Genomic DNA, 14,548 nt, shown 5'->3' with positions numbered 1-14,548 from the left:
TTTCGGAACGGGGCAGTCTGTGGCTATTCAGAAAAATTTTGAGTTTCGTTCGGCATATTAATCGCATTTTTTTCGCGTACACGTCACTTTGACGTGGTGAGGTTTCGCCGTTTTGTCAGGTAACGTGACAGACAGGCGAAGTGGGCGCAGCCAGAAAACACTGGACCAATAGAGAGGGCTAATGCTGAAACGGCGTCGAATCAGGAATGATTATTTTTCTTTTGTGTGGTTTAATCATGCATAATCACTGTGTACACGTTATATCAGATGGGGAGTTATCGCGAGTTTCGTGACGTCGCGTGACAGACAGGCGTAGTTGGGAGTGGCCCGAAAATGGTTTGACCAATCGTGGAGGCTGATTGCAGAAATTGGAATAAAAACAGTTTAGAATCATTTCCGAACAATAGGGCCCTAGAGCAATGCACGGGCCAATTTTTCCAGCCCGGGCCCGGCCCGGGCCCGTTTTTACGTTGGGCTGCCCAACCGAGCCCGAACAAAAGCTTTATGGCGAGACCCGGGCCCGGCCCGGGCCCGGAAGTAATCTACGTTACCCGCCCGGCCCGGCCCGCCGCCCCTTTACCTTATGTCCGAGCTCGGCCCGAGCCCAGCTCGAAACCGGCCCGAACCCGGCCCGAGATCGAAAAAGATCACCGAGCGGCATTAAAAAATAAAACAAAGGAGAGAATGAAAGTAATTTATTTTAAAGGCATAAAAACATGTCATATGCAATTAGAAACACCATTTGAGCGTTCTGAACGCAAATACCAGCGCGCGAAGTAGTACGAATGACCCTGCCGAGCAGTATCGCAAGCAGTGTCCAATGGCGCGACCTTGATGCGGCCCAATCCACTTCTATCTCAGCGCCGCCACAGCATTTTCCCACGTCGGGCGCCTCACTGCAAAGCATGTCCCGCCGCAGCCGCCCGTCTCACTCAACCGTATTCTCTAGTGCGCTATAGCCGAAGCGCAGCCACGTCCAGTCGTGAGCGCAGCGCATGGATGGAGTAAATGGAGAAAGAAAGCTTCTCGTTCGTCCATGGTGCAGTGCAATGCGCTGCTGCTAGGCGGCCGGTTGAGAACATGCATGTAATCATGGATGGACGTAGTGACATATTTCAGCCGCGTGGCGAATTTATCTTTTCTTACAAGTCATCGTTTTACCAATCGCCTTTGAAGAATCAGCAAGTCGCGAACGCGCTTGCACCGCGTTGAAAACATTATTTACATTGACTTAGGTAAGGAATACAGGCAACTTCGGTCTTTCTGTTCTGTTTGACATTCTGTTCAAACAGCGCCAAATACGACGGAAGAATAAAAGGGAAGTACACAGGAGTAGCACTGCTAGCTTCCAGCTGCACCGTGGGAACAGGTTTTTCAGAGTCGAGATGCGCGAGGATAACTCGCTGCACGTTACATGCACACCACCAGAAAGTCCGAGCCCGGCCCGGGCCTGGGTCAAAAAGCACATGCTGTGGTCGGGCCCGGGTCAAAAAGCACATGCCGAGCCCGGCCCGAGCCCGTGAAAAAACTGCCCTACCCGGCCCGGCCACGGGCCGGCCCTAGTAAGGCAGCCCGTGGGCCGGGCTGGGCCCGGGCTTTCGGGTAAGCCCGAGCCCGTGCAGTGCTATATTTCAAACACAAGTTATTGCTGAAGAACGGTAACTGTTTCGTTGAAATAAATGCCGGAGGCCCCCAAATAAACGGTCTAGCTTTATTGATAACTAAAACTGAAAAAATTGATTTTCGGAATCCTAAGTGCGTGAGCATTTCCGATAATTACAGTTATGTTTACAGATCGGTGATTATTCTGAGCATATCATTTGGGCTCCATTGAGTCTTTCAGCTGATATGCTCACGGTTATACAGGTACTGATGTGAGTTTCGAGAAGGACCTTATGTTAGGCAACGCACATTTTCAGCACAGCAGGGCGGTTTGTCTTGCCGGATTCGGTCTTTGGAATGGAGTCGACAAAGAAGACGCCGCCATACAGGTGTTTGTGCACTGCGCAGTTTTCTGTGGAAAAGTAAAAATAGATTACTTCTTATCACACTCATCAGCGTTAACTCGTTAAGAAAACAAAATCAAGTGAACTAAAATTCCACCACATTACGTCCTCTAAAAACGCCAGAATATTTCAAACAACCGCTTGCAACTAGCGCTGCTATGAAGTCAGTCATGCCATTTTGCAGCTCCACTGATGCAAAAGTACTCTATAATATTAGTAATGCTGCCCAATGGCCCACACACAAGAAATTTTGCCGTGCTCTATATAAATTACGCTATTCAACACAGCCTTTATCTTATACATAATAATGTTAAACCCTACTCTTCTACTTCATCGGCTTAAGTTCACAAATCATTTGTTGGGAGTAATCTCCAGCGTTGCCGAACCGGGCACTGGCAACTTCGAACCGTTTGTCTCTTGAATAAAGATCACGATTACTCATTTCTCCGTGCTAAGATTAAGGCCTATATTTGTCGCTGTCTTGCCACACATATTGGCAAATCTCTGCAAATCTCTTGCATTGTCCTCCAGGAACTCAAGTTCGTCCGCATACATGTGTTCAGTGACCTTATGTTGCACCATTTGCCCATTACGCATGTATAATAAATCAAACCCTAATTCACTGTTTTCCAATCGTCTCGTTAGCCAGCTATCATCCCAGCCTGCTACAGAAAACGCTGCCTCGCGGTGTCATCACAGAAACGGCCCATTTACCACCCGAGCTCGGTACACTCTTCAGCAACCTAGTACGCTGTAATGCTGATGATCAGGTGTTTAGAGCTCGGACAACGATGATAATGATGATGACGACGGGGTGGCGTTCTGTCCAACGCTTGTTGCAACATCGTTGTATTACTTGCCTTGTAAATGTATACCCCTGCGCATATTAGTTTCCTCTAACAGTATATCAACATAAAAATACATTTTCGGATGAAAATGAGTGCTTTAAAACGTTTGCCAAATTTTGAAAAAAAAATTGAAACCGCAATTGCTATATCGTAATTAAAAATAACGAAGGTGACAGTCTGCCCAAGGTAGGTTTCAGCTGGCACTCATCGCCGACAGCAAATATTTGGTATAGCCACGCGGAAGTCTCGAACTAGACTAAGCAATAATTAAAAATTGAAACCTCTAGAAAAGGATTACGCATGCACCATAATCAGACTCTCGATGCAATCAAGATGGAAATTTCTAGCGCTGTACATTCAATTAGCGATACTATCCGCTGCACTTGTCAGCCCTTATGGGATTCGATGGCGTAGCGGATTCGCGTACCCGTTACTGTCTTCTTGATCCGCGTCGACAATTCGGGGAGGTCCTGCGTGACTTCTGCGCATCGCGTCACGACCACGGCAGCCGGTGCTTCTCCGTAGCTGGGGTTCGGTAGGCCGACGACGCACACCTCGACGATGTCCGCCGAATGCTTCCGCAGCAAGAGTTCTTCGAGCTCTGCGGGCACAACCTGGTTGTCCATGCACTTGATCATCTCTTTAAAGCGTTGAACAAAGTAAATGCGTCCGTCCTGGTCGTAGTAGCCTGCATCGCCTGACAGAATGAAGAGATGGGCGTGCGATCACTTAGAGCGGCACCAAGGGGCATAATTCGCAGTGTTAGAAAACTTGGAGGACGCTTAAGCTTCGCTTTTTAAGAGTGGAACGCGACAGCATTCAAAGATCCCTAACTGCTTGTCACGCTTCCCGACAACTGCAGCTTAAGCAACCGTAATGGTTACCGGGAAACACTGGCGGCGAACGCTATGCACGAACGCGAGTTTTCTGGTAGAAAAGCGGCCTCTTGCGTGGTGTGATCCGGGAGATATTGCACAGCCGCGCCAAAAAAATTGCACAATTTTCAGGTTTTCATATATTTTTTGTACTTTGAATATTTCCCTCTGAGAAGATTTAACATAAAGAGCATGCGCTGTGCGTGTTTTGTTTCATGACATTTGTTTGTGGATTTTAATTCTCAAAATTCCCAGGAATAGCTTTGTCAAGAATGCAAGACAAGGTATGAGCAACATTAATAATATAATGGCGTAGCAATATAACCCGCATATACCGCATGTCATATAAGAAGGCGTGGCATATACATGTACCTAAAAATATTCGGAGGGCGTGCGTCGTTGGGGATGATTTTCTCCGCCACCCGCCGACATCGCACGCCGAGGCCGGATTTTTTGCGACACGGGGCCCTTAACGCTATGGCGTTAATAAAGGTGACCTTGACGCATCGAGAGACATCGGCTCCAGCAGGGACAAGCTGACCAATTTGTGCAAGAGTTGATCCTTCAGTAAGCAAGTCCACCCGCAGTCTTCAATGTATTACATTTAGAAATACGTTTTAATGCATGTACAAGGACTTAAAGTGAAACGAGACATGCTCCTTTGCATACAGCATTCATAAATAAAGATTACACTACATTGACATGGCAATACCTAGCCCCTAAATATGTTGTTTAAAAAACGAAACGGGCGCTCATAGGTTCGCTAACGCACCTGACGATTTAAATATACAAACATTTAGTGCAAGAACGCAACGGAACACCAATAAAAGGTGTGGGCAAATTTGTCCCTATTTTGAAAGCCCTGTTTCATTACACAAAAAAGGTGGATTATCGCATTGCAATGTAATCGGCATATTGTACACTCGGCCATACTCTGCTTAGTTTCTATCAGTATACCTCAGGTTATGTTCAGTTTGGTTCGAAAGGAGAATTGCGACAGTACACGCCTCCATAGTAATGCATCACTCTGTAACGAGAATTTTAACGTATCGAGGATCTCAAGGCATAATGCACCACAGTCTCATCAGGATCAATGGTGGGGTTTTGTATATCCATGAAGTGTGCCCTTGTGTACCTGACTTGCACCATCCTTCTTCGTCGAAGAACTCGGCCGTCTCCTTGGGTCGTTTGTAGTATCCTTTCATAACTGTAGGCGCTTTGTAGCAGAGCTCGCCGGTTTGGTAGGGGCCCAATCGCTTATCAGTCATTCTGTCGACTACCTGCAGTGGTGAGGAATGCGCATAGTACATAATACGTATTTTCACCTGAAACAGTAGCCTCGTTTTATTCTTTCTAGGCAATCCGTCTTTTGCAATGAGCTGCGGCGCCAGCCTAGCGGCCGCCGCGAGCCGCTACATGTGCGGCGTTGGTGTGCCGCAGGGCGCTGAGAAGCAGGCTCATAAAGCAAGCTGGAATGTGTCTGTGCGTTTGCCAGTGCTTCTTGTAATTTTAGTTTTGTGTCACTGGACGGTTTCCGACAGGACACCGAGGCCAACAAAAAAAAATCAAAGCCCGTTTCGTAAAGAACGATGATTGAACGCGACGCTTTCGCCCATGCAAGCTGAATCAAAGTCAAAGTCCAAAGCCAACGACCACGCAACGAACCCAAGAAATGCAGAGCGACCCGACGCGATCTATAAGGGATTCGATTTCTTGTTTAGTTTTGTAGTTTTTCAACGTTGAATTTGAATGAGAACACATTTCGTTAAGTTGCATAGCCTTTATTTTAGATTATGCAGCCATTTATTACACGCAAACACTCACGCTTTGACGGACAGCATGCCGTTGGCGATACACGGGATTGGCCTTACGGGCACGTTCGCGCTCGCGCTTACGTTCGCGTACGGCAGCCTCCTCTTCTGCGGTGCGCTGCACAATCGCCCCAACCATGGTGATGGCCGGGAGTGCATTGCGTGACGCACGTAATGCAATGAAGATATATACAGTTCGTCTGCGTAGTGTGGCGGTGCAGTTCCCATTGTCCTAATTGGTACAACTGCGAATGTAAACTGTATTTCTATGATTGTGTGCGCCGATGCGCAGGTAGTTTCATTGTGTAAGTTGGATTTCCTGCAGTGCGTTTTCGGCGCTCATGGACGAATCATTGAGACATAGAAAGCTTCCATTTTACAACGGCACGACCGACAACCGCTAGTCGTCATCATCTGACGACGGGCTTTCGTGCAGCTACGCCGGCAAAACGTGTAACCGTGTGATGGGCCACTGAGCGAATACATCGCACCGTAACGCGATTGTCACAATGACTGCGCTTGTATTAATACTTAGTTGGGTCCAAAACAAATCTAAACATGCTTCAGAAATTAAAATGCTCCAACTTGTGCACTTGCCAGCCGCCCACATGAAGTTTGGTAGGCGGCTGGTTCCACTCAGTGGAGGTCAGCCATAGTGTAGTAGCCGAGTTCATGCACTTGTCTTCTGCACTGAACGTACGCAATAAGACGATAAAAACTGCTCTTAAAGTTACGTTTTCACCATAGCAGCCATAGCTGTTTAAAAGGACGATAGTGCGTGCATACTACTTACACAACAGTAGCAGAGCGCATTTGTTTACATCGGTACGTACACGGCCACCGCTCGCTGTTCACTTCAAGTACAGTGGAACCAACGCCCTGACGACATGAAATAATGTCTAAATGCTGTACCACATACAGGTTTACGCATATGAGAAGTATCGTATGACACTGTGGGAGGCAGGTATGAGCATCCAGGGTACTTTGAAAACAGCGGCCATATCTGGTCGAATGCTGGGGCGCACACAAACCCGAACAAGCTTCATGACTTGAACGGATGCTGTTTGAAATCACCAAGCAGTTGATGGAGCTACCTGCCATTATGAATGAAGAACTCATGCGGTTGAAGCATACAGTAGGCAAATTAGAGGAGACTGTGCAACATTTCTGGGATGTGTACGATCAAGTGCTGGTCACAATGAAAAAACGTTCTTCAGAGATGGCTGAAGAACGTTTTGGAAAAAAAAAAGGTTGGAGGAGCTGAGGCAAGCAATGGCAAACAAGAAATTCAAAAACTATGGCAGCAAATTTACCTACTTGAGCAGTATAGCAGGTACCAAAATTTGAAAATTGATGGACTCTGGCACAGTGACAATGAGGTCCTCTTTGACAAAGTAAACAACTTAGCAAGAACACTGCAACTTGTCGAACTGCCTCCAGCATATGTCGAACGTATTCACTGGCTTCCCCCTAAACCAGACAATGAACCCGTAGTGCTCGTTCGCTTTTTTATCCCGTGTCACACGGGACTAATGGATGCACAAAAAAGGATAATTTGAAAACAAGGAAATTGAATGTTTTCTCTCTTGTTAATCTGACGCCAGAAAACGAGAAGCTTCTGTGAGAAATGACGCTATGGTGTCAGAAAAAACATCACCAATTCGCCTGGTATAGGGACGGCAAATTGTTCGTGTGCAGGGCTGATTTTCTCGTGCCCTTTTAGCGCTATATATTACATTCTTTTCTCTTGGCGGGCACATGCACATCAGGGCCCGAATTCACAAAAACTTTTTATGCTATAAGTTTTCGAAAGAAAGAATTTTAGCCAATCCGGATGTCGGACATATCATTAGGAGAAGGGAGCCAGCCAATGACAAAGCGAGCTTACGAAAGAAATGCTTTGTGAATCTGGCCCCAGCTTACTATGACAGTTTTTCATTCACCTCTGCCGTGTACGCATCTCTTATTCCTAAAAGTTACCAAACTATCTATCTTTAAATGCTAGGGGCCTTAAAAATAAATATATGGAAACTGAAACTTATTTGCAATCTTTAGAACATAAATTTAAAGTTCTTGCTTTTACTGAGACGTGGTTCCCAAGCGCAGATGATATTCATTGTGATATAAATGACGATGATATAAATGCGAAGGTGTTTATCGTAAACGCCACCATAGTGGAGGTACTTACTTATTTGAAAAAAAAAAGATCTCTCCTGCGAGATACTGTCAGAATGCTCGTACGCTTCTGATTTCTATGAATTTGTTGCTGTAAAATGTTGTAAATATCTAATGGCATCGGTGTCCCGACCCGCTTCAGGTTATCTTGGTTGATTTATTCAATTCATTACCCAAATATTGGAATACGCATCCAATCAGAGTCTCCCGGTTGTCTTGGTTGACGACATGAACTCATTGTAATATATATAACTTAATATTACCTTCTGCTGAAACTAAACAATATTGTGACGTACTACATTTATATAATTCCCATAATACAATCTGTTCGTCAGGCAACATAATGCCATATTTCGAATCAATAATCATGTATGCATAACTAACCACGATCCAAATGATGTTTTTTGGGGGGAACTCTTACCTCTGATTTAAGCGATGATTTGCCAGTATTCTGTTTTTTGCCTCGACATGAAAACAAATGAAGGCGTTTTTGATCTCAGCCTTTTTCTGTCGCCACTTTGACGAAGAGAATATAATGCGTTTCACTCAGTGACACAGAACAGAGACTGGTCTGAAGTTTATAGTGATAATGATCCCAATATTTCGTATGATACGCTTATTAAGATAATAAAGTCAGTGTTAAGATGCTGCTTGTCCATTAGAACAAATGAGAACGGACAAGAAAGCTAGGAAGCCGTGGGTAACCGAGAGATGTATAAAAGAATGCAGAAACGTGACAAACTATTTGATAAAAATTTTTTCGCTACAGTGATCTTGGTATAATAAGTGAACACCAGAAAATAAGAAACAAGTTGACTCCGGACCTCAAGAAAGTTAAACAGGTATTATGAACATGTGTTTTCCAAGGTATAAAACGATCCAAAGAAATTGTGGAATGCAGTTCGCAAGTTTAAACAAAACCAGCAAAACACAAACCCGAATACTCTAACGTTTGATGAGACTGAATACAGCGAAACTTACTTGGCCAACGAATTCAATGATCATTTTTTACTTCCTGGTGGGACATCTCACTCTAGTGGTTTATTATAATGGCATCTGAAAAATATATAAACTACAAGAGGTCCAATTCTAATTTCCGGCTACCTTGCACTGAAATGGAAATGTTCTTCGTTCTTAAGGCCTTAAAAAAGGGTACTGCAACCGGGACGGATGACATAAAAGCAGCACCAATCATAGCTGTTGCTGATATTGTCTCGGCGTCATTATGCCATGTGTGTAACAGTGCTTTCGCGAATGGCATCTTTTCCGATTTTATGAAAATCGCCAAAGTGATTGTATTGCGTAAGGGAGGCTTCGTCGCTGATTTAAATAATTAAAGACCCGATATCCATACTTCCTCTTTTCTCAAAGTGCTGGAACGACTCCTAAGTTGCTGCCTAACTAAATTCCTAGTTAAAAAAGTTGTCGCAGTTTCACCTGAAAGGCGAAGCATCAATTGCGATAGCAAACTTGAAGAGAGCTATACGGAGTAATGATAGCAGCTTTATCAGCTGTATAAACTTGGACATGCAGCAGCACCGGCAACACGCAGAACTGTTGTCGACGCCGTCGGCGTTTTGCCCGCGTTCGCTCAAAATGCGTGCGGCGTTGGTGACTGTTGCCGGAGCCTCTGATATAAATAAGTACTTGGTGCCGCAGCTAAACGTCGCCTCCCTTCCCTCCCCCCCCTCCCCCACGGCCTGTCGCGCGTCGGAAGAAGGCACGTTTGCTCTACATATATGGTGATTGTAGAGGAGGAAAGAGACGCCTACTTCTGCAGCCCTTAAGGGAGCACAGCGCAGAACGCGCGTTTGTTCTCCGCCGTGCGTTCACTCCCCGTGAAAGTGCGCGTCCCTCGGGCCCTTTCACTTGCACATACAGCGTTCGGCGCGCGGCGATGATTTCATCTCCATTGACGTCATACGGAACCTCACGGCGACGGCGACGGCGACGCCGACGGCAGAAATCTGCTTTTGAGTGTCCATATAATTGCTATCGCAATAAAAAGCACGCCCTTGTGGAACAACACTTTGGCTTCCGTGAACACAGATCTACTGAAATGGCACGTGTTAAGATTAAAGAAAAACCGCCCAGTAACTCTGACAACAAAGTATATGCGATCGGTCTTTTCCTGGATATCACAAACGCGTTGGACTTCATTGAACATACCATGATATTTAATAAACTGTAATACTGTGGAATTCGCGGGGTGGCCCTAAAACTGATTCAAGATTACTTCACTACTAGACTACAATACGTATGCTATAACAGGCTTTGTTCCCAAAAGAAAGGAATAGCAATCGGTGTCCCCCAAGGGTCAATATTAGGTCCACTATTCCTTATTATATACGTAAACGATATTGTAAAGATACGGGTTACACCAGATATAGTTTGGTATGCTGACGACACAAGTTTGTTTTTCTCAGGTTACAGCGTACGTGTGCTCCTAACTGCAGCCAATAATTTGTCAGATCAGATCTTAGTTTTGTTACCAGTGAACCAGCTACAGTTAAACATCGATCAAACTATATATGTGGTTCTTAAGCCTAGCAATAAGGCCTGATTGGGCTTTTAGTGTCAAGTTCGATAGTTGTGTAATCGAGCGGACTATAGCTTTAAAATTTTATCTGTACTTATTGATGAAAAGCTGAGGTTTAAAGCTCATGCAACGAAGATTCATTCTAGTATTTGGAGGTGAATAGGCATATTGTTTAGGATTAGATATCTGGTTCCTATTTGACTCAAACGCCATCTGTTTATACGTTGATTCAGTCCCATCTTAGTTATCGCTTGTTGATATGGGGGACTACACATGCCAATCATATTTGGAACGACTGATATGTCTCCAAAAACAACCAGGTCGCTGTATCGAAAACCTAGGACACCGCGATCACACGGCACCTTTTTTTCTTGACATATATTTTTATTTAGCACAGTACCCACAGCGCCATTTCTGGCATTACAGTGAGGGGGGGGGGGGGGTGTTGAAAAAGGAAAAGGTACACAACATACCACCGCGCTCTGGCGGCGAAAAAAAATATTGAGATAGGAAAAACACAAACTTGTTAAACATAAAATATGGCTTTTTTATTAATCAACTATACGAATTTAAGCTCCCTATATACATACGAGGTGAACTCAAGAAAAATGCATTCATTTTTTATGCTGATTACCTATCATGTAAGACCTGATACAATTTCAGGCATGGCAATTTTACATTTCGATTTTGCAGGACAAGCTACGGTACAGAACAACTAGAACACTTTGTCGCGTCCTTCATAAATGCACATAGTAAGACGATCGCTATTGCGCTAAACTTCTGATCATCTAACTCCTTTGAAGTGGCATGAAAAATATACTTGCTTTCCCTTTCTGATTGAATGTGTGCCAATTAGTTTCTTGTGTGCTTTATGTGTAATTATTTTAAAGTCAGTTTCATATTATGCGTGTACATATTTATCACTTTTTTTCTTACACATATACTCTGTTGAACCTAAACTGTTACTAGTTATAAAGTTGTACAACGATAGAGGTATTTAGTGCACGTATGTTTATAGTGTATGCTATGCACGTGCAATCTATGCTATTGATATGTATGTATGCTATATCTTATGCTATGCTACCTCACCATTGGGCAATGTACGGGTGACAAGGCCTTAGTCAGGCACACAATGTTCTGCATTTAGCCTTGCCATCCAAGACCTTCCCTGTGTCTGAACCAATGCTAAATAAATAAGTAAATAAATATATTATGTGGAGGGTGGGTTACTGCTCCTTTTGATGGCTGGGTCTCCCTTTTCGGGATCTTCATTGGGAATATAATTTGTGCGTTCGAGGGCGTATTGTTACAGTTAACTCTGCGCGCATAAGCGCTAATTGAGAGAGCGCGTGTAACGTTACCTGAGCGGAAACGTCGATGCCTGCCGCACTCGCGTGGCAACTGAGCCACGTTTTCTTTTTTTTTTTTTACGCTGAAGTATCGAAGGGAAATTGAGCTGTTGCCTGTTAGGCATAAGAAGCAAACTGTGCTTCCCGGTAACTAAGAAATCTGTCAGCATAACAATACACACAAGTATACCACTCTACCTCGTGGCATTTCGTTCATGGAAGCACAGGCGAATGCGCCCGGCAGCCTTCGATCAAGAGCGGTGACGTACCGGTGTTGGCACCGCGCCGTGTCGCTGGTTTGCACTTCTGTGCGGATCCCACTATGCAAAGAGCAGGACTGAGCTATAAATGCAGTTTCCTTCGTCCAACTGCCTTATCCCGTAGTTCAAGTCCGACGCTAGTGCACCAACTCGTCGGCTGTGCTAAACGCGATTAACAGCGCCTCAAACTCAATGTGGACAGCTGGCAAGGGCTGGAAATCGTGAATTTCAACGTAGGAGGTGCGTTTCGGTTCCCTTTGAGCAGTCGATAAATATGTATAAAAGCGCAGTGTGTGCGACAGAGTCGTCCGTGCAATGTTTTCACTCAGCGACCAATCGCACCGCGATCTGCAGACTCGTTTTGTCGGCGGCGTCGGCACAAAAGCCTGTCACACCACGACGACTCGCTCACATCGGTGGAGTCGGCCTAATCTTAGTATGGCAATATATATATCTCCCGTTGACACGGTCTCACAACTTGTAGGCCGAATGTTGGCGCCGGCGTCAGGTCGACTTCTTGTCGGCATCGTTGTCGTGTCTGCCTATGGTGTGACGAACTACATGTTACCCGAGGATCGCTGTCAACAGCTGGCATTTCTACCGAAACACTACCGGAAATACCGCGTCGTCGGCAATGAGCCGAGAATACTTCTAACACCGTGACCGAGAATATGAGCTAGCGTCGGCATCGATTATGCTGCGGGCTTCCTGCGCGATTCCATACGCGCGCTTCGTCTGCTCCACGAACCAATGACGCCGTTCCACGAACTAACAAATTCTGCTCCATGACCTAAGAAGCACTCAAAACTAACGTTTCCGGCGCTCGCCGCTACTGCAGATGCGGGCTCTGAGCTTGCAAAAGGCCGATTTGAGAAGTATGCTACGGCCTGTTTCAGCGTCAAGGAGATATAAGCGGTACTTCTCTGAAAATGCCCCGCTATAGGACACGTGCAAGAGAAGCTAATGCTGTCGAGACAGACAGACCCCCCTACGGCATGCCTCATATTTAGATCGTGGTTTTGGCGGGTAAAACCACAAAGTGTAATTTAATTTGCCACTTTTTGTCGCACACAGTCAACTGCGAAGGAAGAAACAAGCGTTTGTCTTCTTTTGCCGCCGGCCTCTGTAGCGGTACTTTTATTTTAAAAAAGAATATTGTAACTGTCGTGAAAACTAAGGGGATTCGAAGGTGGAACTATGTACGGGAAATCAATTCAGGTGTACTACGGGTCTATATGTCAAGCGCAGAGGCAAGGAGCTGAGCATTAGAGCCACGCCACAGATACGTGGGGCCAGTAAGTCTCAGAGCTACAACACGTGAGCCCACCTTGAACTTTGTCCGCCGGCGCTGGGAAGCCCATGTCCACGCCAGTGGCGTGTTCCCGGGAAGGAGAGCAGAGCAACGCCGTCGCCTCGGTCATGGCGTACACGTTCGCCAGCACTTGAAGCCCCTCGCCGAATGTCTCATGCATTGACTTGTACTGCTCTTGAGAGAGAGGCATGCCGCCGGTGCACACGCGTCGTAGTCCTGCGAGCCGTTGGCCTGTGCGCCGCATTTCAGCCGACGAGAGTCTGGAGGTGCCAGGGCAACAGCACGGCTGCAGGTCACCTGCGCGGACCATTTAACGACATCAAACTACCAGTGGTATTGCTGCCTCGTGAAATATACAGTTGTTTCACAATATTACCAAAAACACAAAAACTCCACTTAATACCGTCAGCTTTCATGTCTATAGGAGGGAATTATTTATGCAACAACTGTCTCCATCCTAACAACTGAGTTTTGTCATCGTAACAATAACAAGTGACGTAGCAATACAACACTACATGTTATATTGCTCGCATTTTCGTTGTACTGTTAACTCACATTGCTTGTTGATTGCAAAGTTTTCTTTGCCATTTTTGTCTTATTTGCTTTATATCTGTATTTATTTTTCTTGTTCTTCGCACTGTTTACTTTTTTCCAATTGTCTGTAATGTTAACTTAACCACTGCTTGATGTATATCTCATTTTTACAAACGAGCTTGTTTATGTCTAGCCTGAACGTTCGTGTCTGTTCGCAGAAACTATCATCATCGGCATTGGCTCAAGCATCGGCGTCTTCTTTCACAGCTCGCTCGTTGGCGCCCCTCGGTGCAACTGCGCGAACGAGGTCGTGCCATTGCTCATGCGTTTGTCGTCGTCGTCTTCCACAGCTGGCTCCGTTGGCGCTCATCATTACCGCGTAGAATTTCACTTCTCTTCGGTCATCGGATGGGGAGGCCGTGTTCAGGGGAGTATGAGCCATTGCTTAAGGGGGAATGAGCCATTCATAGTCTTACGTGCCGAACAGATTTAGTTTTGATGCAGTTTAATTTGAAGAATCTCACCGCGGCAATGATGGGCGGATGCTGCTAACCACGCAACCGAGCAAGCTCGAGACATCGAACACAAGCGTTTGTGGTTCGACAACAACTTGTCCCTCATCAGTGTAATCTATATGACGTCAATGTGTAGATTTGACATTTGCAAACAAGATGTGTGACGTCGAGATGTCCGAACCCCTTGCAGCATACCACAGTGATCACCAAGCTACTCTGCTCACTTGCCAAAAATTTACCGGTGAAGTTTCCAATGTTCAATAAACATGTGTTTTAGTTTACTGCCAACTTGTCTTCATTGACGTCACCAGTTTCCACACAATG

General features: G+C 45.4%; 1 protein-coding gene across 1 annotated transcript in view; it reads right to left on the bottom strand.

The window, feature by feature from the left end:
- Positions 1 to 717: 717 nt before the first annotated feature.
- The window catches only part of LOC119449043 (uncharacterized), a 52,425-nt gene continuing 38,594 nt past the window's right edge, over positions 718 to 14,548 (bottom strand). The window contains exons 7-10 of the mRNA XM_049666626.1: positions 13,150 to 13,472; positions 4,865 to 5,009; positions 3,282 to 3,551; positions 718 to 2,014 (exon numbers count right to left, since the gene is read on the bottom strand). Of these exons, the coding sequence (XP_049522583.1) occupies positions 1,899 to 2,014; positions 3,282 to 3,551; positions 4,865 to 5,009; positions 13,150 to 13,472 (854 nt within the window). The 3' untranslated portion in view covers positions 718 to 1,898. The remainder of the gene's footprint in view (positions 2,015 to 3,281; positions 3,552 to 4,864; positions 5,010 to 13,149; positions 13,473 to 14,548) is intronic.

Source organism: Dermacentor silvarum, chromosome 4, assembly GCF_013339745.2.
Source record: "Dermacentor silvarum isolate Dsil-2018 chromosome 4, BIME_Dsil_1.4, whole genome shotgun sequence".
Classification (NCBI taxonomy): domain Eukaryota; kingdom Metazoa; phylum Arthropoda; class Arachnida; order Ixodida; family Ixodidae; genus Dermacentor; species Dermacentor silvarum.
This window is presented reverse-complemented; position numbering and strand designations above follow the sequence as displayed.